Source organism: Microtus oregoni, unplaced genomic scaffold (genome assembly GCF_018167655.1).
Source record: "Microtus oregoni isolate MIOR12 unplaced genomic scaffold, Mior012 000000F_ref0000247, whole genome shotgun sequence".
Taxonomy (NCBI): domain Eukaryota; kingdom Metazoa; phylum Chordata; class Mammalia; order Rodentia; family Cricetidae; genus Microtus; species Microtus oregoni.
Window position 1 is genome coordinate 1,564,002 of NW_024543059.1, and position 24,764 is coordinate 1,588,765.

A 24,764-nucleotide genomic window follows, 5' to 3' on the forward strand; every position below is an offset into this window, starting at 1 on the left:
TGTCCAAAGGGGAATTTAGAGTTTATGTCCCTTCCTAGTTAGAAGTTCATAGAATCTGGTTCCCGGTAGAAAATGTAACAAAATATTTAGTCTATTCCTGGAACAAATAATTATTGAGTCTTGTTTTGAAATTTAAAAAAACAAAACAAAACCAAAAAAAAAAAAAAAACCTCAATGGTCTTCAGATATTGGGCTAGTAATTTCCTGGTCTTAGTTGGCCTTTATGAGAATCTGTGTATAGATAGCTAGGGGCAGAGTCAGAGTAGGCACTACTCTGTTGTTTATAATCATGCCGTTTCCATTCTGAAAACTCTTTGAAATTGTATCCTGTGGTATTTCTGTTAACATAGCTTTAATTTGTTGAATTCTCACTTCTCATTTATACATTAGCGGGATTACAGAATTCAAATTCAAAATAGTTCCTGTGTTTTAAAATCTTTCCTGTTTTCTAGTTTCTGTACAAATACACCAAAGAAAATATACCACACATGTATACATATACAGATACACATATGTATATGTGTATAAATACATACATACATGCACACTGTGTGTGTGTCAGTGAGTGTGCAAACGCATGTTTTCACAGCAAACACCTTATTTACCCATTGAACCAGCTCCCCAACCCACAAGACCGCTGTCATTGTTAGCAAACTGATACTTTCCCCCCATAGCATAAATGCTGCTTGCAGTTCTCCCAGTAAGCTTTGCAGAGTGCTCCCAAGGCCAGCCGGACATCCCGGAACTGAGGGAGAGGGTGGTTAGTGCTCATCAGGGGTTCTTCCACTCCCTTTAAAGAACATTGCTGTCGTGGTCATAGACTCCAGTGGAGTTTAATGAGTCTCCCGTCCACCCACAGGACACATGGGTAGCTGGGACCTGATGTCAGGACGGTGATACCCAGGAGATGGGAAATCTCTGTCCCAGTTCTGGCTCCCTTCTGTAAGCCATGTCATGTTGGAGTTAGTGTCCAGTCAGTCTTGTGTAAGTGCTGTGAGAATTGGGGCACACCCAGGTTTATAAAAACTCTGCATCTTGATTTATCTTTAATGCTTGTGAAAGCAAAGGAAGCCTGAGGATAGTGTTAGCAACATTGCCAGGTAGGTCCCCCAGGCACACTGACCCTCGAGCATCTGGGTAGGTCCCCCAGGCACACTGACCCTCGAGCATCTGGGTAGGTCCCCCCCCCCAGACACACGGACCCTCGAGCATCCGGGTAGGTCCCCCCTTCAGGTACACTGACCCTCAAGTATCCGTGTAGGTCCCCCAGACACACACACCCTCAAGCATCCGGGTAGGTCCCCCCTTCAGGTACACTGACTCTCAAGCATCCGGGTAGGTCCCCCAGGCACACTGACCCTCAAACATCCGCGTAGGTCCCCCAGGCACACAGACCCTCGAGCATCCGGGTAGGTCCCTCCCCAGGCACACAGACCCTCAAGCATCCGCGTAGGTCCCCCTAGGCACACAGACCCTCGAGCATCCGGGTAGGTCTCTCCTACACAGTGCATTGGTGTTCGTCCTGGGCAAAGTTGTGACGTCCTAAAGCTCATGGTGCATTGTTTTCCACACTCACTAAAAAGATATTGGCTGGGAGCTAGAGGGATGGCTCAGCAGCTAACGCACTGGCTGCTCTTCCAGAAGATTTGGGTTGCATTCCCAACATGACAGCTCACGGCCATCTGCCTCACCCCAGTTCACGGTGATCCAACAGCCCACAGCATCAGGCACGAACATAGTGCGCAGATACATGCAGGCAGGGCACCCATATGTATAAATAAAATAACAATTAAAAATACATTTACTAAGTACCTATATGCCAGACACTGTGCTGAGTCCAGAGGGTGTAATTATTGGAATGAATATATTAATACACGTTAATTAATAAGGACAGCAAGCATGTTGTGTCCTTTCATAGAACCCACAGCCTGCTGAAGGAAACAGCCAGTCAATAAGGATGTAATTAATAACCAGATACTTAACCAGACAGTGTGTGTCAGACAGGGAAGGAGACCACTCTAAGGAGCAACACTTAATACACAATATGAAAGGAAAAAACTAACTAGGCTATAGCTGGAGAGGGCTTAAGTTCAAAGATCGGAGGTCATGCTGGAAGGGACTTGGCATTGAAAACCTCGGCACTGGAGTATGGAGAGAAGACGGCTATTTTAGGAAATCATGTACTCTCTGAGCTTGTATCGCCCCTGGATTATTTGCATTGCCAATTCCTCGGGACAGCTGAATGAGATGATACTTGAAAGAGCTTTGCATGTAGGAAGTCCTCAGTAAACGATAATTGGAAATTCTTGCAAATGGGAGAGGAAGGAAGGAGAGCAAAGATCAGGTCTTTATTGGCACCAGGGGAAGAGGCTTAGAGAGGGGGAGAGGCCCGCAGGGCCTTGAGGGTGCTGGGGGCAGTTTGTTTCATTCCCAGTATATGGCCAATGCCTCAAGGGCTTCTGAGGGGCTGTGGCCTGCACGAGGCTGAGTAGGGAATTCCCTGATGGGTGCTCAGCAAGGGACTCGGTTCTATTTTGATTTTCTTTGAAGTGCCGTGTTCCTCATGGCTTCCACAGCTATCTACACTTAGAATGCTCAGCAAAGCCAAATACACTCTCCAGTCCTTTAAAAGTGCGCAGTTGCCCCTAGTGAAGTCACTGAAGAGTGAAATGGGAGATAGGATGAAACAAACATTTAATTTTAGCCTAAGGTCCTCTTCAGTCCACCCCGTGTCCCCCGAGGGACGTACGGTAGTATTCTGTTTGCATTCTTTGTATACACTTCTGTGGTATAACGACGTAGGTGCCCCCTCGTTATCTACTATTGCAGGTGTCAAAGGAATGTGGAGGGGATTAAGTCATTGATCTGGCCTACAGGAGATTGCAGGCCTGTTGTGGGCATCAGATCAGGCTAGGCAAGAAGTGGTTATTGAACGCATAGTCTGTGTTAGAGACTCAAAGTGGGGGATCAGGTAACCACTTCAGAGAACCAGAGAATGCATGAGCTGTCTTCAGAAACAACTCATGTCCCGTTGAAAAGAGGGTAAGAGGGTGATTTAGGTCAGGTGTTGGAAATGCAGTAATGCCAACAGATATTGATCAAGTACCTATAATCCCAACACTCGGAGGCAGGAAGAGCAGGAATGCAAAACCAGCTTCCAGTACCTGAGACTTTGTTTCAAAAATTGCAAAGAAGTACGGTGGTGTTTGATATTGCTGCTTTAGTTCCATGAGACTCCTCTGGGGACAGAGAATTGCCTTGGGCATATTGTTTGTTTCTATGTGTGAGAGAGAGAATATGAATGAGAATTGCAGGGTCAAAAAATTTAAAAAATTTCCGTCTAAGGACTCAGCTGGTGGCAAAGCTGAAGATAGCACCAGTCTGCCTGAACCTGAGGGCCTCTATTCCTGTCCTGATGCCATTTTCTTCCTGGTCTTTGAATAATGACCTCCCAAGCCTTTAAAGACCCGGTGTGCATTCTGGGAGAGATTCTAGGGAAGGGGCTTCCCGCTGATTTTCTCACGTGTTAGAGCCTCTGCTAGACAGGGATTAACACTGCACGGGTCAGCCATGTTTGCGAAACTCCACCAAGGGGCCCACTATTTATGCTTCCCCGAATGGGAAAGTGGTGGTTAGGGCATGCCAGAGAGCACTGAGCACAGTGGGAGGACGGTGTCCAGAAAGAACGTTCATCTGAGTTCCATTGACTGAGACACGTGGGGAGCAGAAAACAAAAAACCCCAATGTTTGTGCCTGAGTGTTCTTAAGTAATCTACAACACGAGAACCTTTTGTGGTAATGGGACCCAGATGTCCTCTGTGTCTGTGTCCCTCATGCAGGCATGATTTCCTGGGAAGGGGAGTCCGTATGTCAAACAGCGTCTCATTGAGAACATGGAATGATTCCATAGACGCCGTGGCAGAGATTAGAGTCTTAACTGTTGTGTCCTGCCTGGATCAGTGGGTGCCTGGTTCCCTAACAGACGCCTCGGGGCTTGGGAAGGCAGGATGGGAAGAGCTTTGAGATCTCACTGTGCAGATGCGTTGAAACACGAACAGTTTGTCCAGCATATGGCTCAAAGGAACACTGAATTGATTCATGTTTGTGTAGCTGGTATATATTTGTGCATTTTTTTAATCATAAAAATTACACAAAAGCTCCAGCTTTGAATGGGGTCCTACATTTTAAAAACAACTCAGAAATACCTATTATGTGGGAATCGTGGGTTTTTCAGTTGCTCTCAAGCTCCTTGAGCCCTGTTGTGTTAGTATCAGCTCACATACCTAAGTCTTACAGTTCCTCCCATTGCTCCAGAACCCGCCCCTCTCCCTCTGACTCTGCACCAGCAGAGCTATCATTCACTACCCTGTCTACTGCCCAGAGCCACCTAGGAAACCTATACTCCCCTCTGTTAGGTGTGGCGGGCCTCATTAATGCCTTCTGGGAAAGCAGACCTCAGAGGGCCGAGGTTTGGCTTTGGCAGATCTCAGAATGCTGAGAACCTTAAACCTTTCAGTTTTCAGCTGAAATGACTGGCAACAGAATGTGACATCTGAGGTTGCATGACCTGCGATTGCCGCAATTAACCACATGATCTCGCATGTTCCCACTGGGGGCTCTGCGGTGGCTTCCCTACCAGGCAGGGGTTTCCTTTGGAGGGCATTGAGATCCTCCTGGGCCCTGTAAGGCTCTGCTCGTGGTCCTTTTAAAATGCCTTTTAGTGTAAAGCTTCAATATTGGAAATCTAACACCACAGTATTTAACCGTGAGGCTGGAGGTGTGTGATGGCCTGGAACGGGAAACTTCATAGGGTGTTTAATAGGGAGAGCGGGGAGTATCGTGGCCGCCGTGCCGAGCGTGGACGGACTGAGCAGAAGGTCAGTGTTACCTGACTCTACCGTCTGCTATTCCTTTGGATTTATTTTCATTTCTGTCGTGCAGTTCTCTTCAAGATGCCTTTTGGTTTTGCCCACTGCGGGGAGGTGATGCACAATCGGGTGCACAATCAGGTCTTTGCTCTCTTAAGAAAGATGTGTATGTAATCAGAAATATGCAAATGTAACTAATGTTACCATTATCCTTTGGTAATATGAGAAGCATTAGATACTGAGGTACTGACTATTAGCGGTTTACATTTGACTTCTTTGGGAGGCTCATTAAAAGGCTTTTTGTTGCTTTCTGAAAATTTTCGACCCTTTTCCTACCTTGTCATATAGGAAGGGAGTGTTAGATCCGTAACGGGTAGTGTCCATGTCGCGGAGTGTGAGCCCCTGTGAGTCTTGCACCCCTCTCCCCTCCAAAGGAGTTTCTTCTCAAGGTCAATCCTTCTGCTCTTCGGAATGTTTCAGTCTCTTTCTAGAAAGCAGGAGGCAGAGTTCAGCCTCCAGGAAGACATCCCAGGCTCAGCCACAACTTCAGACTTGGAATATTTGGAGAGCAGCGTCTTTTGAGGCATAGACGTAGTCTTCCCTCTCCCTCTGTGGCTTACGGGTTTTACCAGTGTGGTTTTGACTAAGTTGTCCACTTGGACCCTGTCTTTGTCACTGTCGAGCTGATGGCATTACATTATGTGATAGACTCGAGTATTAATTCCCCACTTTAAAGTGGACAAAAGAAAGTAATGGCTATTCGGGCACACTGAGAACTCTTGCGTAAGATGTGTATTACATGTTGACCTCAACACGCTAATCACTGGGAGATAGCTTTAAGAGTAATTAGTAGGCAAAATTTCAAGCCTTGGTAATGTGTTTAGAGTTGCATAAATTCAATACTTTAGATAAGTGACTAATGTTTTATTTCTCACGTGTTTGCATAAGACCTCCTCAGAGCTACATTTGTGAGGTAAGTGGTTGTTTTAATTGCCTTTGTTTTTTTAATTTACAGCAAAAGATGATGGAAGCATTGCCGTTGCCCTTGGCTACACAGCACATTTGGTCTCCATGATTTCCTTTTTCCTACAAGTACCCCTCAGATATCCCATCATTCATAAGGGGTCCAGATCAACCATCAAAGATAATATCAACGACAAGCTGACGGAGAAGGAGCGAGAGTAAGTGTCTTTCTTGTTTGTTTTGGGTATAAGCTGATTGGCAACGTGGTTGAAACGGTGAGGACATGGATGAGAAGTGTCTTCTCACTGAGGACAGTTTCTATGTGACCGGTAACTTTGGTCAAGCACACCTCGCAACATGGCGAGACTGTCCAAAACAAGCCAGCTGTGGCAGGCAGTATGACTTAGTGGGAAAGTGCCTGGCTCATGTGTGCTGTGGTTTTGGTTTGACCCTTAGCATTGCAAACAAGTTTTAAATGACCTACAGGTAAGAGAAGAAACCATAAGGAAGGTATAAAATTTAAATGGAATCATAATGATAATGAGAATATTGCTTTTCAAAGTTGGTGGAATAGAGCTGTATCTGGGCTCAAGGAAATTTATATCCTAAGTTCCTGCACCAGAAAAGGTATTTGAATATAAATTATCTAAGTCTCAAGTGAACAGCTGAAGACCAGTTAGCAAAAGCCCAGGAAACAACATGGAAGGTGGACATCAGCTGTGTTGCTGTGCGGCGGGGAGAAGGGGGCAATGCAGAGCAGGCAGAAGGCCTGGTCTTCAAACATTTGAACAACGGAGCAGGCCTCAGTGCCCAGGGCCCTGGAAGGATGGATTTAGAAAGAAGAGAGGAGATGGAATCACAGTTTGGGGAATGGACAAAGGAGGACCAGCACAAATGTGTACACGGGCATTGGAGAGTAAGGGGATAATTCCAGTCAAATGGCTTAATTTCTAGAAAGATACTACTTTCCAACATAAATAATTGGCATTTAGAAAACACCAGAGCAAATCTGCTCTGTGAACTGTAATCCCAGCAGCCCCCATGTCTGGGAGGTAGGGTCAGGGCAAGAAAGGGGAGGGCAGGGGAGAGGGGGAGCCAAAGGAAGTTAAGACACCAGTGGCCAGGCAGGGAGTGGAGATAAGGAACACCCTAGGTGAACTATTCTCTGTTCTGACTGCACATTAAAGTCATTTGAGAGTCTTGAAAACTGAGCTTTTGACCCCTGGATTCCCGACCCCGTCCCGGAGAGCCTGGCTCTGTTGGAAGCACACTCACAGTTGAGCAATGGTGGTCCTGATGTGGAGTGGGATTGAGAACCACTGTCCTAGATGGGGAAGATCACGTTTCCAGGGCACAAAAAATTAGACCTTGCTAAGTATACGGTGGTTCTTGAAAGCAGTTTAACGTCTCTGTCTTTGGAGGTAAAGCCTGCTGTGCCAAGAGGGCGCTGACGGGATAGCTTAGCAGTGTGGCCAGCCCTCGGCATCTGTGTGTTCCATCCATACATGTGAGTTCCCCACCCACGGGCTAGAGCAGCGTGTGCCCCCAACTGCTAAGCTGTCTCCCCAGCCCCAGCATAACGGCTGTTAGACGCCAACAGTGTTGCTCTGACTGTTTGTTTGCAGGTGTTGAGTACCCATTCTGTTCTTTTGTGCAGCAGTGGAGTTACGGGGGCACGTGGTTGTTGTCATATAGTAGGGCTTAGAAGCAACTTAGAAATACTTTAAATCATACAGAGAGTATGCATAGGCTGTATGCACATACCATGCCGCTTACATAAGGGACTTGAGACTCACGGGTTCTGGCAACCATGAAGGGGTGGGCAGCAGTCTCCCTCAGATAGTAAGGGATGATTGTATGTCTGGAAGAACAATGGTTCTCGGCTAAGGAGCACTTGACTAAGTTAGACCAGTGCCTTTTCCAATGTTGTGATTGACCTGAGCCCAAGTATGCTTTGCATTTATAAAGCATGAGAACCGAGTGAGAGCCTGCCATGTATACATTTGACAAAGGGAGCAGGACGTTGTTTTCCTTTCTTAGATATTTTTTAAAAATCAATTTGCAATTCACGTAACACAAAAATCTAAAATTTTAAGTGTTCAGTGTAATTTTAGTACATTTTCACCATAGCACACCTAGCACCTCTATACTTCTGAAACCCCAAATAAAATCCTGTGCCCACTAAACAGTTTCGCCTAACCCCTGGCCTAACCCCTGGCCGTCCTCAGTCCCTGGCAGCCGCCAATCTGTTCCTGTCGCTGTGGATTCTCCTGTTCTGGATATTTTATAGACGTGGACCATACAGCATGTGACCTTTTTCTTCCTGGCTTCTTTCAGTTAGCATAATGTCTTCAATATGTGTCCATGCTGAAGCTCAGTCGTACTTCATCCATTTTATGATCCAATAATTTTCTGTCAAGTGTGTATAGAACATCTTGTTTCTTCATTCACCTCTTGATGGACATCTGGATTATTTCTACCTGTGGCTCTGAGAATAGTGTCGCCGTGGATATATCTACTCGTAGCTGAATGCGCATTTTTATTTCTTCACCTCCGAGGAGTGGCTGGGTCGTGCAGTAAGCCTGTTTATCTCTGAGAGGATCGCCAAAGGGTTGTCCGTGGCAGCCGCGCCATTCTGTGTTTCCAGACGAGAAAAGCACCCTCGTGGTTTTCATTGTCTTTTCTTACGCTCAGTGACCATGTGTTTATCTCCTTATCTGTTGCCCATTTTCTCATTAGGTTGTTGTTTTTGTTGTTCAAGTTGCAAAGCTTTGTGTACATCCTACTTAGCAGCCAGGGTTCACCTCTGTCTTCGGTGTGCTTGTGTGCCTAAACAGACCCATGTCGAATCTGTTTGTGCTATTATAGCAGTGTGCACTTGTGTGCAGGCGTGCACATGTGCTGGGAGATTTATAAACAAGATATTTGTGTCTCGTTACTGCGCACCATGCCCCCGTGTCTGCGCTCTGTGCGCTGGCACCAAGTTCGTGAGCTTCAGGCAAGGGAGCTGAAGGTTAAAATACACAGACACACACAGAAAGAGAGACAGCGACACGGGTCATCCTTGAATTCCCCAAGAATGCCCCCTTTATTGTGTTCAGGGGCAGATTATATAGAGATAGCCACACCCCAGCCAAACCCATCAGAAACCACTCTCCTGCCATCAGGAACTCCTGAAGGTCTTGTGCTCAGAGCAGCTGTAGGCACTCAGATCAGGGGATTACAAGAAATTCAGGATCTAGGGTCTCACTGCTCCCAACATCTCGTGGCTCCGAAGACCAGGAAGTTCAGGCTCACAGTCCTGACATGGTCTCTGTCCCTGAGGCTAAGCCTGTCCCTTTTGCTGCAGCCTCCAGACAGGAGCAAGTCATGTTCACGTGTAGGGAGAGGGATGAAAGCCATGTAAAGAAACCAGATTCCTCCTGTTGAGGTCCATAGCTTTACTCTATTCATGACCACAGAGTCCTTCTGACCCCACCACCCTTTAAGAAGAGGCTCCACCTCCCAACACTGTTGAATTGGGGTTACATTTCTGGCATAGTCACACCTCAACGTTCTGACTGTTCACTTTTTTTTTTTCCTGAATGCAACCCCTAGCCATGGTGTGCAGTGTCCTCTTCCTTGGTGGTGTGAGCACACATGTCTGATAACCTGTTCTTAGGCCCATTGGTCTGGGATGAGATATTGCATATTTAACCATCGCTATAGTGCTAGGGTGGGAATTTCCATCAATGAGCAAAGAGGAAGCAATTAAAACCATTGCTTCTCAGCCCTCTTAGTTCCCTTGGTGCACAGAAGGCTTTTAGCCCTGATAAAGTTCAGTTTTTCTGTTGTTTCAGCTTTTCGTGTCAAATCTGAAACCCATCATTTGGTCCAAGGTCATAAAGATTTATCCTCTCTTTTTCTATACTAGTATTGTAATTTTAATTCTTATAGGTAACTGTTTCTTCCATTCTGGAGTATTTTTTTTTTTATTTATAGTGTGTTGAAAAGCTGTTCTTTCTCCCTTGAATGGCCTTGGCATCCTTATTGCAAAAACAATCAGCTGGCCATGGATTATTTCTAGACCCTTATTTTTATTCCAGTTGTCTACACATCTGTGTTTATGCCGGGACCATAATAACGTTTGCAGTTTTGAGGGGAAAGAACTCCAAATGTGTTCCTTTGCAATACTGTTTTGCTATTTGAAACCCTTTGCAATTCCCCAGGAATCGGAGAGTCTGTCTTGCCAACTCCAAAGAAAGAAGCCGCTTTGATTTGGAAGGGGATTGTATAGAATCCATGGGTCAGAGCAGGATGGCCATGTTATTGATAAGTATTGACATCTTATTGGCAATTAATAATAGTAAGAGCTTGCCTTTACCCAGGGCCTTTTCAGTTCCTCTTGGCAGTGTTTTATACTTTTCAATACACAAGTCTTGCATGCCCTTGGCTAAATATATTTCAGTATATTATATTGTTTTCCTCATTTCTCTCGCAGATTGTTTGAGTTCTCTATATATAGGTCTCTGTGAACAGAAAAAGTCTGAATTCCTTCCAAGTTGAATGCTTTTTGTTTTGTCTTGTTCTTCTTACCTAATTGTTCCTGCGAGAACTTCAGCAGAGCAGCCGGAGACAGTGGGAAAGGCATCTGTGTCTCCAGCCTAGGAGCCCCATGCTTCTTCAGGAGTGTCCCCAGCCATGCCCAGGAAGTTCTGCCGTGAAGGGACAGCCTATGAAGTGGCCAAGGGGTTGCATGGCTTCTGCTCTCAGTGCGCTGTGCAGCGCTCGGGATGTGTGGCACCGGATGCGTTCCTGCGAGAATCCCTTTGAACATGCTCTTAGATTCAGCTCGCTGAACTCTGTGCGCAGTTTTACACCTGTATTTGTGGGCCTCTCATTTTCTGTTTGTTAATGTGCATCTGGCTTTCAAATCAGAGTAACCTGACCTAAAATGAGGAAGGAATTGATCCGCACTCAAACTTTTGGAAAGTTTGAAGGTTTCTGTTAATCCTGTCTTAAATATTTGTTTGAATTCACCAGTAAGCTGTCTGGTCTTGAGCTTTTATTTAAAAGAGGTTTCTAAGTCACTGAGAAGTTTCTTCTTATTGTGCACCTGTTCCAGTTCTCTGCAGTTACTCTGTCACTCAGCTGTGTGTCTAGGCTGTACCCACATCATCCCGGCTGTCCGCCTGATGTCTTGGTGCAGTGACTGTATTTCTAGGATGTACCCACATCATCCCGGCTGTCCGCCTGATGTCTTGGTGCAGTGACTGTGTTTCTAGGATGTACCCACATCATCCCGGCTGTCCGCCTGATGTCTTGGTGCAGTGACTGTGTTTCTAGGCTGTACCCACATCATCCCGGCTGTCCGCCTGATGTCTTGGTGCAGTGACTGTGTTTCTAGGATGTACCCACATCATCCCGGCTGTCCGCCTGATGTCTTGGTGCAGTTAACTGCTTATACTGTTTTTTGTCATCATTTTACTTCTGTGAGGTCTGTGTTGTTGCCTCCAGTTTTATATCTGATTTATCATAGTTTAAAGGTTTCTCAATTTTGTCGTCTTTTTAGAGAACTATCTTTGCTTCATTTGATTCTATTGGTTTGTATACTCTATAATCTGAACTCTTTATAATATCCTTCATTATGCTGATTTGTTGGTTGTTTTCTTGTTTTTTTGTTTGTTTGTTTTTGTTTTTTACTCTTTGGCTTTTGTGGGGGGCCTGCCACCCAGCCCCCATATACATGGAGACTTTTTATTACTTAAAAATGCCCAGCCTTAGCTTTTCTTAAATTATCCCATCTATTTTTGCCTCTCTGCTTTTATCTCTATCCTATATACCTTTCTCGGTTCCCTACTCTGTGGCCCCTGGGCTCCTCCTCCTTCTGTCCTAGACCACGTCCTTCCAGATTTCCTCCTATTTATCTCTCTATCTTCCAGCCCCGCCTATCCTTTCTCCTTCCTTGCTATTGGCCGTTCATCTCTTTATTAGACCAACCAGGTGTTTAGACTGGCGAAGTAACACAGCTTCACAGAGTTAAACAAATACAACATAAAGAAATGGAACACATCTTTGCATCATTAAACAAATATTCCACTGCATAAGCAAATAGAACACATCTTAAAATAATATTCTATAACACTGGTGGTTTATTGTTGTCTTCTTTTTCTAGTTTATATAATGTAAAATTATATTGATATTTTAATAACGTTGTTGGCATTTATTAATTTCTACATTTATTTTGTATGCTGTGTTTTGTGTCGTCTCGGCGTGTTTTCTGATTTCCTTTGTGATTTTTTTCATTAACTCATAAGTTAAGGAAATGCTATTTGATTTTATGTATTTATTTTCGAATTTTTTTATTTTATGACTTATCTTGGAGTGTTTCACATATACTAAAGAAGAACATGCTTTGGAATGCCTCGTCTTTATGGCATGTGTTTGTGTCTGTGTGTACTGCATTGTCTGTTGAGTCTGGTTGCTTATAGTGCAGTCAAGGCCCCTGTGTGGATGTCCTGCACATTACTGCAGATTTATTCTGAGCATTCAACCCTTTGGAGTAAGAACTGCTTCGTCTTTTCTCCATTCTGTCTGTATTAGCTTCTTGCAGTTTGCATTGCTGTTGTACACTGTATATATGTCTAGATGTCATCAACCATTTATGGATTGACTGTATATATATGATGTATATAATGACCCATCTGCCCACTTATAACATTTTTTTTACTCAAAGACTATTTTTTATGCTTTTAATTTAGTAACGCCTAGTTCTCTTTTAATTATCATCTGCCTGGACTATCTTTTCCATTTTTAAAAAACATTTTTAAAGTATTTTTATTTTGTGTGCCATGGTTTGCACGTCAAAGTCAAAGGACAATATCTTAAATTTCTTTTATTTCATGTGTCTGGGTATGCCTGGATTGATGGCTGGGGACCATGCATATTCAGTACCTGCGAGGGCCAGAAGAGGGTGCCAGAGTCCACTGGGACTGAGTTACAGCCAGTTGTGAGCTGTCTTGTGGGTGATGGGGGTTGAACTCAGGTCCTCTGGAATAGCAGAAGCCAGGGTTCTTAACCATGTAGCCATCTCTTCAGCCACAAAGGACAATTTTTATGTCAATTCTTTTCTTCTACCTTGACAGTAGCGGAGTGGGGGAGGGAGGGATATCCCAGGGATCAATCTCAGTCTATCAGGCCGTGAGCAGGCAGCAGGCGCCCTTACTCACTGAGCTTCTTTGCTAGTTTGGCCCTGGTAGAGTTGGGATTCGTTGTTGTTGTAAGACCCTCACTCAAGAAGGTACAGGTAAGAATGTCAGCAGTTCAGGGTCATCCTTGGCTATCCTGGGATACAGGAGAACTTTGTGTCCTCACAAGTTACATCAGTTGCCATTTGTACGTTAGTCCTCGGCACACTGAGACGCTGCCCCGGGTTTGCCTCCAGAGGTTGTGCACAGGTTGTTTCCCTTTCGACTGACTTGACCACTTAGCTGCTTCTCAGCACTGAGTTCTGAGTCCTACAGGCAGCCCCTAGGCAAGTCGAGATAAGCCAGTTTTTGTAGGGTAAAATAGGCTTTACTTCCTCCCGCTCCCCTCTTCCTGCCTGATGGCAGTGTTCATTTGGCTGGTGGAAACCAGACTATTTTTCAGAGTTCTGACGTTTTTGCTTAATTTTTTAGTGATTTTTTTTTCTTTTTAGAGAGTCAGGCCCTTCAAGTAATCCCCTCCACTGTTTTCTCTGACATCATCGAATTTAGTGATGAAAAACATCACTTATAAGGAATGAAGGGATCTCTGTTGTATATTAAGCAAGAGAGATGACCATGACCAGATACATACTTGAAAAAGAGTACCTTAAAAGTCTCTTTTTTTCTGTTTACATTTATTTATTGCATCGTGTACATGCATGTGTGTGAACACGCACTCACATGTGCATGTGTATGTGTTACACCTACACATGTGCCCGTGTTCCATGATGTGCACATGAAGGTCAGGTAACAATTTGAGAGTCGGTTCTTTCCATAAGGGTCCTGGGCATCAACTTCCAGTTTCTTGACTTAACAGTGGGCATCTTTGCCTGACAATAAAGTCCCTCATCTCAGCTAGCACGGCTCCCTCTACCCTCTTGTATCTATATTATTGTATTTATATTATTGATAGTAGATGTCCCTCCAGATTTTATCAAGTTGCTACATAATAATCTGACTTAATGTGAATTATATGGGAGAATCATTTTAGAAGCTTGAAGAAGGGCTCTTAGAGGAATGTTTAGTATTCTTTCTTTAGATAAGCTATGTACTTTTTTGGTGAATACTTACTTCCTGGGATTTACTGTTTGTGCATTTGTGCCTTATTTATTTTGAGTGGTCTCTTAATAAAAATTTCTTTTTCTAATTTTTGGAATATTTCCAAGTAGTTGTTTATACTGTCTGTTTTTCTCATCTTCCTGCCCTGTCTTACCTGGGGTGCTGCAAAGAGCATCTCTGTGAGCCCCTTGAGGACGTTCTGCTGTGTGGTCAACTCAACAGTTCTGGTGGCCGCCAGACTTCATCCAATTGTGTTGCCAGGAGAGCCACAGCCATTGCGTTTTCGTGAATGCACTTTGCTATCTACTGCTTTGCCTTTTCTGGAACCTATTGTGTTGTGTTGACTAAATGTGTACATTTTTGGCATTTTAATGTCGCTAAAGGTGAATTGCATCTTATAATTTGTAGACTCTTGGGTTATGTATCTACTTAGTACTACCTCAGTTAATGGTGCATTTTAGAGTTGATGTTTAGTTTTTTGTGATCTATTAAACATTCAGGGTGATTTTTACGATGTTTTAGAAAATCCTTCAAGTCATTTTTGGAACCACATAGATGCAGAAATAAATTTATTGACTATGCTTGCTGATTGAATCAACCTGTTAGCTAATGGTTATTCTATCCCAGGCACTGAGAAAGCAGGTTAGACACAGCTTACTTCCCGCCTATCTGTTCGGCTTGATATGAACCTTTCCCCAAGGTATTAACTGAAATCAGGCCTTCATGGGAGATGGAAAATAGGAATTGGATGACTCATTGTACAGATTACAGTTAATGTACCAGAGGCCTCGGATTCTCCGCTGCTGCCCTTTCAGATTGCCTGCCTCTGCGCGCTGTGGCATGTGAGATAGCGGAGCTCACAGTCCTTCATACAGTGTGGAGGAGGGAAACCCATGCTCCCTCCCTGGCCAGTTAGAAGCATGGCTCTGGAGAGGTGCCTTGCCCACACTGTGGCTGTGCACTGCACACCAGACTCGGCCACAGAACCAGAAGGACTGTCACGAAGGTTTAGCTGCAGGGTGTCTTCCTTCCCTGACACTAAAATGCAAATTTTTGAAGTCATTTTGAAAGAAATTGTATCCTTCATCATTACTTTTTTTCTTTGCTTTGTTTTCAGTTGGAGAAATGGGGTGGTATTGTTGGCAGGTACTTTTGAAACTTCCCGGCACATCTACAAAAGGACTCTGAGGATCTCTAAAAGATGGGAAGCTAGGGTTTTCCTAGTGGGATTGTTAGAACCCAGGAAATGTGAGTGCTGTTCTTCACGTTTCCTTGATTTGTTTGTTTGTTTTGTTTTGTTTTATACGTAAGTGTATTCCTTTTGGAGCTCCCAAATCCCAGGAATTCCCTCTTTACTTGATGGAATCTGCTTTCTTTTAGGAACTGGATTTCTAAGTACAGAGAAATTGTGACGCCTCCAAACTCAGATGATACTGAGCCAAGTTTATAGTTATTGCCTATGGGCCTAATTCTCATGAAGGTGGAGAGATGTTTTACTCTGAGGTCTAGCACTTTGTTCTGTGACCCAGAGTGTGAAAGGGCTCACCACACGGGCCCCCAAGTCCTGAGTCTTTTCGTTGCAGCCCCTTTGGCAGGTGTGGAGGTCCTGGCTCGTCTCAGACTTCCAGTCCTCCAGCCTGTCTTATAAATTCTGGGGTCACATTTTGTACCACTGCGCCTGGTCTCACTTGTCTTGTTTTATTCTTGTCTGAAATATTTGCAGTGTATGAACTACATTTTCCTAAGTATTAAACTACTTCCATTTCATGCTGAGATCCTTGTACTGACATTCAAAAAGTAAGCTTCTTTTTTTTTTTAAAGTTGAGTTCAGAGAATAAAGGGATGTTCAGTTTTGCAAATGCTATTCGGTAACCTGACCCTGCGCACTGTGGGCCACAGTCTTAAGTCGAGATGCTATCGCCAGGACAACGGTTATTTCATGGAGTCCCTGAGGACCACAGCGAGCTGTTCACTTCTGCTCTTGCTGTGATCCCAGGCCTCGGCCGCACCGCCAAGCCTGTGGTGTTGGGAATGAGAGCAAAGAATGTTTAAAATGAGAAATCCCCATGGAAATGCAGGCAGGAGAGATCAGCACAATAAAAATGCAGAAGGTGGTGGCTGGGTGAGACAGGAAATGAACACCTTGTGAAGATCTGGCATTCCGCTGAGAGGGAAATGTGCAATGTGAGCCAGGAGGCACGGCGTGGCTGTTTCATTGCTGACACTGGGAAGCCTATCGTGTGCGTCGCTCTTAATGAAGTGTCTTAGCAGTGCTGATGTTATTATCTGGGTGAGGAAGTCTTCTGAGCATTTTTGTCATCTCAGTTTTCTGCATCCAACTAAATTAAAGTTCAGTGATGTGAAGGGACAGGGGGACCGAAAGGAAAGCCAGATGACGACGACATGTGGCCCCGACCTGAACTCCGGCTCCTCGGTCTGCAATATATTCAGATCATAATAGAGGTTCAGAAAGTCTCCGAGGGGAGGTGGACGGAGGGATAATGTCTTTAGTGACTGGTGGGCTGTGGTATAAGTGAAATCATGTTACATTATTACAATGCATGACATCATGTTTGTCACAGGTGGCCCCAGAGTAGCAGTGAGGTGTTGCACCGTGGGCTGGCCTTTGAATCTTTCATATTATCTTATGACGAATAGGCGCTGTGGGCTCTGGCCAGGATCATCCGAGACGTGCTCTTGTTTCCTCTCATTCTTAGGCATTTGATGGTTTTTGGTTAGCACTGAATGGGGCAGCGAGGACACGAAAGCCAGCGTCTGCAGTCGGTGCTCTGTGGCGTAGTCTTGGAGAGCCTACAGTTGCTGTTCTTTATCTCCTCTCTCAGGTTCTGCAGTTTTAATTTCCCTCAGCAACTGTGGTCTAGAAAACAACAACAAAACAACAAACAAAGAACGTTCAGTCCTGAGCAAGGTGCTGTTCTCCATAAACGGCCTCTCTGTGATGAGAGCCACTGTCCAGGGCGGTCTGTGCTGCCTGCTCCTGAGTCACTAAGTGGACATCTCAGTTAGCAGATGAGCCGTGCCATACAGCAGCGCTTGGGTCTGCAGACTTCCATTCTTGGTGCAGAAGGGGCTGATGCCAGCACAGAGCCAGACTGGAAAGAGTCAGCAAAAGCATGCTTGAGAGAGTGGTCCCTAGACATGCGAGCCAGTGTCTCTGGCAGTGGTTAGCAGTCCAGCGAAGGCTAGAGGGCACCAAAGGGCAGGCACACTGCCCAGAACAGCTGCTGCCGGCTCTGCATCCCTGTCTGGTGAGTGACTTTTGGAAGTTGCTCAGGTGTTTTCTTTTAGGTGTAGATGAAAGAAAAAGCATTTTTAATTTAGTCTTGAAGCAAGAATTCCAATTCCCTTCAAAGGAAGCTTGTGTAGTTAATAATTTACTCAGACGAGGCTTTAGTAGTTAGTAAATTCAGTCAAAATATAATAATATATATTGATTTTGGATCACATTGCTTATAATAAACATAACTTTATTTAAACATACAGTTGCTCCTGTCTGTACCTAACAGAGATCAGCTATGTTTGAGTTGTGGTGTGATGGTAGTTTTCAGTTTTTTCTTGTCTCTTTTTCTTTTTTGAGATAAGGTCATACAATGTAGTCCCTGAGTGCTGTGTGTCACTACACCCAGCTCCTCCTGGCTTTTAAAGGATAAAAGCCATGTGTGTTCTTACAGAGAGTTCATGCTCTCCTCCTTCAGTCTGTGAGACAACTTAGGGGAGATTCATTCTCTGAACGTTTGCTTTAACCATCAGCTCCTGTTCACTCCTGAGAAACCAAAGACCACAGCTTCCGAGAAGTGTCAGCAGCAGCACAATAGCATTCATGCAGAGTGTAGGTCCACAGTAGGGCCACTGTAGGTCCATATAGGTCCACTGTAGGTCCACAGTAGGTCCACAGTAGGGCCACTGTAGGTCCACAGTAGTCGGTTCATGGCTGTGTCTTCGCCAACTCTACGCGGTAGTTACGGTCTTGCTCCTTGCCAGTTGAACTTGTTTTATTCCAGTAAAAATGAGATTCAGGTTTTTAGAATTAAGAATTCCTTGACTTTGAATCCAGAAAGGATTTCTTTTTTTTTTAATTTATTTATTTATTAAAGATTTCTGTCTCTTCCCAGCCACCGCCTCCCATTTCCCTCCCCCTCCCCTAATTAAGTCCCCCCCCCTCAGCCCGAAAAGCAATCAGGGTTCCCTGTCCTGTGGGAAGTCCAAGGAACCCCCCACCTCCATCCAGGTCTAGTAAGTTGAGCATCCAAACTGCCTAGGCTCCCACAAAGCCAGTACGTGCAGTAGGATCAGAAACCCAGTGCCATTGTTCTTGAGTTCTCAGTAGTCCTCATTGTCCGTTATGTTCAGAGAGTCCGGTTTTATCCCAGGCTTTTCCAGACCCAGGCCAGCTGGTCTTGGTGAGTTCCCAGTAGAACATCCCCATTGTCTCAGTGTGTGAGTGCACCCCTCATGGTCCTGAGTTCCTTGCTCGTGCTCTCTCTCCTTCTGCTCCTGATTTGGACCTTGAGAATTCAGTCCTGTGCTCCAATGTGGGTCTCTGTCTCTGTCTCCTTTCATCGCTTGCTGAAGGTTAATATTCAGGAGGATGCCTATATGTTTTTCTTTGGGTTCTCCTTATTTAGCTTCTCTAGGATCACTAATTATAGGCTCAATGTCCTTGGTTTATGGCTAGAAACCAAATATGAGTGAGTACATCCCATGTTCCTCTTTTTGTGTCTGGCTTACCTCACTCAGGATAGTGTTTTCTATTTCCATCCATTTGTATGCAAAATTCAAGAAGTCCTTGTTTCTTACTGCTGAATAATACTCTAATATGTATATATTCCATACTTTCTTCATCCATTCTTCCATTGAAGGGCATCTAGGTTGTTTCCAGGTTCTGGCTATGACAAACAATGCTGCTATGAACATAGTAGAGCATATACTTTTGTTGTATGATAAGGCCTCTCTTGGGTATATTCCCAAGAGTGGTATTGTGGGGTCCAAGGGTAAGTTGATCCCAAATTTCCTGAGAAACCGCCACACTGCTTTCCAAAGTGGTTGCACAAGTTTGCATTCCCACCAGCAATGGATGAGTGTACCCCTTTCTCCACAACCTCTCCAACAAAGGCTATCATTGGTGTTTTTGATTTTCGCCATTCTGACAGGTGTAAGATGGTATCTTAAAGTTGTCTTGATTTGCATTTCCCTGATCGCTAAGGAAGTTGAGCATGACCTTAAGTGTCTTTTGGCCATTTGAAGTTCTTCTGTTGAGAATTCTCTGTTCAGCTCAATGCCCCATTTTATAATTGGGTTGGTTAGCCTTTTACAGTCTAGTTTCTTGAGTTCTTTATATATTTTGGAGATCAGACCTTTGTCAGTTGCGGGGTTGGTGAAGATCTCCCAGTTAGTGGGTTGCCTTTGTGTCTTAGCGACAGTGTCCTTTGCTTTACAGAAGCTTCTCAGTCTCAGGAGGTCCCATTTATTCAATGAGGTCCTTAATGTCTGTGCTGCTGGGGTTGTATGTAAGAAGTGGTCTCCTGTGCCCATGTGTTGTAGAGTACTTCCCACTTTCTCTTCTATCAGGTTTAGTGTGTTCAGACTGATATTGAGGTCTTTAATCCATTTGGACTTGAGTTTTGTGCATGGTGATAGATATGGATCTATTTTCATTCTTCTACAGGTTGACATCCAGTTTTGCCAGCACAATTTGTTGAAGATGCTCTCTTTTTTCCATTGTATACTTTTAGCTCCTTTATCAAAAATCAGGTGTTCATAGGTTTGTGGGTTAATGTCAGGGTCTTCTATTTGATTCCATTGGTCGACTTCTCTGTTTTTATGCCAATACCAAGCTGTTTTCAATACTGTAGCTCTGTAGTAGAGTTTGAAGTCAGGGATGGTAATGCCTCCAGACGCTCCTTTGTTGTATAAGATTGTTTTGGCTATCCTGGGTTTTTTGTTTTTCCATATAAAGTTGATTATTGTCTTCTCCAGATCTGTGAAGAATTTTGATGGGATCTTGATGGGGATTGCATTGAATCTATAGATTGCTTTTGGTAGAATTGCCATTTTTACTATGTTGATCCTCCCAATCCAGGAGCAAAGAAGATCTTTCCATTTTCTGGTGTCCTCTTCAATTTCTTTCTTCAAAGACTCAAAGTTCTTCTCAAATAGATCTTTCACATCCTTGGTCAGAGTTACCCCAAGATATTTTATGCTATTTGTGGCTATCGTGAAAGGTGATGCTTCTCTAATTTCCCTCTCTGTTTCCTTATCCTTAGTGTATAGGAAGGCCACTGATTTTTTGGAGTTGATCTTGTATCCTGCCACATTACTAAAGGTGTTTATCAGCTGTAGGAGTTCTTTGGTAGAGTTTTTGGGGTCGCTTATGTATACTATCATATCATCTGCAAATAACGAGAGCTTAACTTCTTCTTTTCCGATACGAATCCCCTTGATCCCTTTATGTTGTCTTATTGCTATTGCTAGAACTTCAAGCACTATATTGAAGAGGTATGGAGAGAGTGGACATCCTTGTCGTGTTCCTGATTTTAGTGGGATGGCTTTGAGTTTTTCTCCATTTAATTTAATGTTAGCTGATGGCTTGCTGTAAATAGCTTTTATTATATTTAGGTATGACCCTTGTATCCCTAATCTCTCCAAGACTTTTATCATAAAGGGGTGTTGAATTTTGTCAAATGCTTTTTCAGCATCTAATGAAATGATCATATGTTTTTTTTTCTTTCAGTTGATTTATATGCTGGATTACATTGATAGATTTGCGTATGTTGAACCAGCCCTGCATCTCTGGGATGAAGCCTACTTGATCATAATGGATAATTTTTCTAATGTGTTCTTGGATTCGGTTTGCCAGTATTTTATTGAGAATTTTTGCGTCGATATTCATGAGTGAGATAGGCCTGTAATTTTCTTTCTTGGTTGGGTCTTTGTGTGGTTTTGGTATCAGGGTAACTGTAGCTTCATAAAAGGAATTTGGCAATGACTCTTCTGTTTCTATATTGTGAAATACATTAAGGAGTATAGGTATTAGCTCTTCTTGGAAGTTCTGGTAGAATTCTGCATTGAAACCATCTGGTCCTGGGCTTTTTTTGGAAGGTAGATTTTTGATAACGGTTTCTAGTTCTTCGCGACTAACAGGTCTATTTAGATCGTTCACCTGGTTTTGGTTTAGCTTTGGTATGTGGCACTTATCTAAAAACATGTCCATTTCTTTTGCATTTTCTAGTTTTGCGGCATACAGGCTTTTGTAGTAAGATCTAATGAGTCTCTGAATTTCCTCTGTGTCTGTGGTTATGTCCCCCTTTTCATTTCTGATCTTATTTATTTGCGTGTTCTCTCTCTGTCGTTTAATTAGTTTGGATAGGGGTTTGTCGATCTTGTTGATTTTCTCCAAGAACCAACTTTTTGTTTCATTGATTCTTTGGACTGTTTTCTGCGTTTCTATTTTGTTGATTTCCGCCCTCAGTTTGATTATTTCCAGTCTTCTGCTCCTCCTGGGCGTGTCTGCTTCTTTTTTTTCTAAAGCTTTCAGGTATGCTGTTAAGTCTCCGATGTATGCTTTCTCTGTTTTCTTTAAGTGGGCACTTAGTGCTATGAACTTTCCTCTTAGCACTGCTTTCATAGTGTCCCATAGGTTTGAGTATGTTGTTTCTCTATTTTCATTGAATTCCAGGAAGACTTTAATTTCCTTCTTGATTTCTTCCTTAACCCAGGTGTGGTTCAGTAGTTGACTGTTCAGTTTCCATGAGTTTGTCGGCTTTCTGGAACAGAAAGGATTTCTTAAGTCAACCACAGAAACAGCCCATACCATGAGAAAGATTCCTTAAGTTTGGTTGCATTGAAGAGGAAAAGCAGCTTGCTTATAAACAAAACAAAACAGAATGAAAAAGCAAGCCACAGATCAAGAGAAATACTTTAAACCCACAGAGTAACCCAAAGTCTGCCCAGAAGATGTGTGTGTGTTGTGTGTGTGTGTGTCTGTCTGTCTGTCTGTCTGTCTGTCTTTCAGCGTGGCTGTGGGGGCGTGCATAGGCCCCAGCGTCTGGCTACAGCCCTGGTGTGGAGGTTAGAGGAGAACTCCAGACAGTCCTTCTCTTCCACCTTGGCTAAAAGAGGCCTTTACTGTCCGTTGCAGGGTACCCCAGCTGTCCTGTCACCACCTCTCCTTTATGACGCAAACTCCTGTTCTCCCACTGAGTGCGCCGTCCTCTTGGCTCCAGAATGTATTTTTTTCATATCTTTACATAAAAGTAATAAGAGCAAATAGCCTAGTAGAATATGGACATAGTGTTTAAGTAGGTATTAGAGCAGAACAAACCTTCAGCATCTAATATTGTAAGAAAAATAACCACACTGGTAAGCAAGAAAATGCAGACTAAGCCCAGGAGAGGCCAGCAAGATGGCACTTGCCCCCACCTCTGATAATCTGACTGGATCCCCCCACACAAATAAATGAATATAATAGTTTTCAAACCACGAAACATTGTTTTATATCTCTCAAACTGACAAAAACTAGAATGTCTATTTAAAGCCAAATTTAATGAGCATGTGGAGGAGAGATAACGGTCCTTTGGTAATGACGTTTTCATGTATTTGAGAGAGCAATTTAACAAATGCAGATAAATCTACACAAGTCCTCTCCTGACATCCCACTGTCACAGAATGTATGTGTGTGAGAACACCAACTGCTGGTGTGGTGTGGATGTTTAAACAGGTGGTCCCTGGGTCATCTCTGCTTTCCCCAGAGACTCACACGCAGTGGCGTGGCTGATATCTGTACCGACCCCTTCTAACACGCAGTGGCTTGGCTGATATCCATACCTTCTAACGCGCAGTGGCGTGGCTGATATCTGTACCGACCCCTTCTAACACGCAGTGGCTTGGCTGATATCAGTACCTTCTAACATGAAGTGGTGTGGCTGATATCTGTACCGACCTCTTCTAAGACGCAGTGGTGTGGCTGATATCTGTACCGACCTCTTCTAACACGCAGTGGTGTGGCTGATATCCGTACCGACCTCTTCAGAACCTCCATCTCTGCGTCATTGTTTGCTTTATTCACTTTGAGGCCTCCATGGGCCGTGCCCCACATTTCTTGGGCATAGCTTCTCCCTCCCCTCACTGAGCATGGTGCTGATGTGGGTGGCTAGTTTTGCTCATAACTCATACATTTTTCATATGCCTTTTAGCTTCTGGATTGGTTTTAAATTTATAGTAGCGGGTCTCCATATTTCCTTTTGAGCCAACACTGGTGTTAATAATGCCTAGAATGTTGAGTGTTACTCATATTAATAGAAACCCTTTTTAAAGACTTAGAAAAGAATTAATTCTTCCCATGATGCTTGTTAGTAACTCCCATTACTATAAATGATGGCTCCCAGGCTCACAGACTGGAGAGCCTAGTGATGAAATATTAGAAGTGCTAACTGTAGGAACTCACTGTTGGAACTTAATTAAATGCACCAATAAGCAGCTGAAGCATTTTATTATTTTAATTTGTACAAACATAAGTTTCATAAGCTAACGAGAAGTGGCAGATCTCTTGCAGTTTGATTGACACCTCTGCTTGAGCTTTTTAAATGTTTGGATGACATGAATTTATCCAGGCAGCTTCTCTTGCAAAATATTCCACAGTGTCATATTTATTTTTGAGGATTTTGTCATTTCCAGTCTAGAAATTTTTTTTAAATATTTTTTATTTATTTATTATGTATACAATATTCCTTCTGTGTGTATGCCTGCAGGCCAGAAGAGGGCACCAGACCTCATTACAGATGGTTGTGAGCCACCATGTGGTTGCCGGGAATTGAACTCAGGGCCTTTGGAAGAGCAGGCAATGCTCTTACCCTCTGAGCCATCTCTCCAGCCCCCTCCAGTCTAGAAATTTATTTATTTACTTATCCTTTTTTTTAGGATTTATTTATTTATTTATTTTTGAGGATTTTGTCATTTCCCGCCTAGAAATTTTGTCACCAAAAGCCTTTTAGAAGTCACCTCCCGGCAGTGAACTTGACAAGTGGTATTTCTTCTGAAAGATGTAAGAATTTGTTTTATTATTTTGTGGTTTCTGCATAAATCGCAAAATGAGAGGTTCGTAAGTTGGTTAAACAGTGTGGTAAATAGCATGTTCTTTTCCCCAGAGGTCTGAGAGGACGTTGGTCCTTTCGGAGAGGATGCAGATTGGCCACCTATCCTGAAAGAATCCCTCCCACCCAGGTTCTACCTCTGTGTAGACAGTAATGGAGAGAAAATTGATTGTGAAGAAGCATGTGAGAGAAGCTGGCCGTGATGCCGCTCAGTGACAGGGCACTTGCGTGGTACATTTGAGGTTTCCGGGTTCAATCCCAGCATAGGGGGGTAGGGAGATTCAGCCCCCACGGCACTGGATTCAGCAAGCGGCAGACGGGCCTGGGATCTTGGTCTTTTGAGAGAACAGAGGAGGAAACCTAGGAGTCATCAAACCACACATGAGATGAGCAGAGCCCAGTCACCTTTGTGAGGCGAAGAGCTGGGATCATGCTTCCCCATCAGGGCAAAGCTAAAGGCCGTGATTGGGGAAGGAAGCTGAATCCCCGTGGTGCCAAGTGCCATCCTGTGCACCAATCCACTGCAAAATACCAGTATG

At 43.9% G+C, this 24,764-nt stretch overlaps 1 protein-coding gene across 3 annotated transcripts in view; it reads left to right on the top strand.

Annotated features, from left to right (window-relative positions):
• Window positions 1–24,764, top strand: part of LOC121451518 (UV radiation resistance-associated protein) — a 213,600-nt gene that overhangs the window by 116,908 nt on the left and 71,928 nt on the right. For all 3 annotated transcript variants that reach the window (XM_041657127.1, XM_041657107.1, XM_041657116.1), the window contains one exon: window positions 5,884–6,049. In XM_041657127.1, the coding sequence (XP_041513061.1) occupies window positions 5,884–6,049 (166 nt within the window). The remainder of the gene's footprint in view (window positions 1–5,883; window positions 6,050–24,764) is intronic.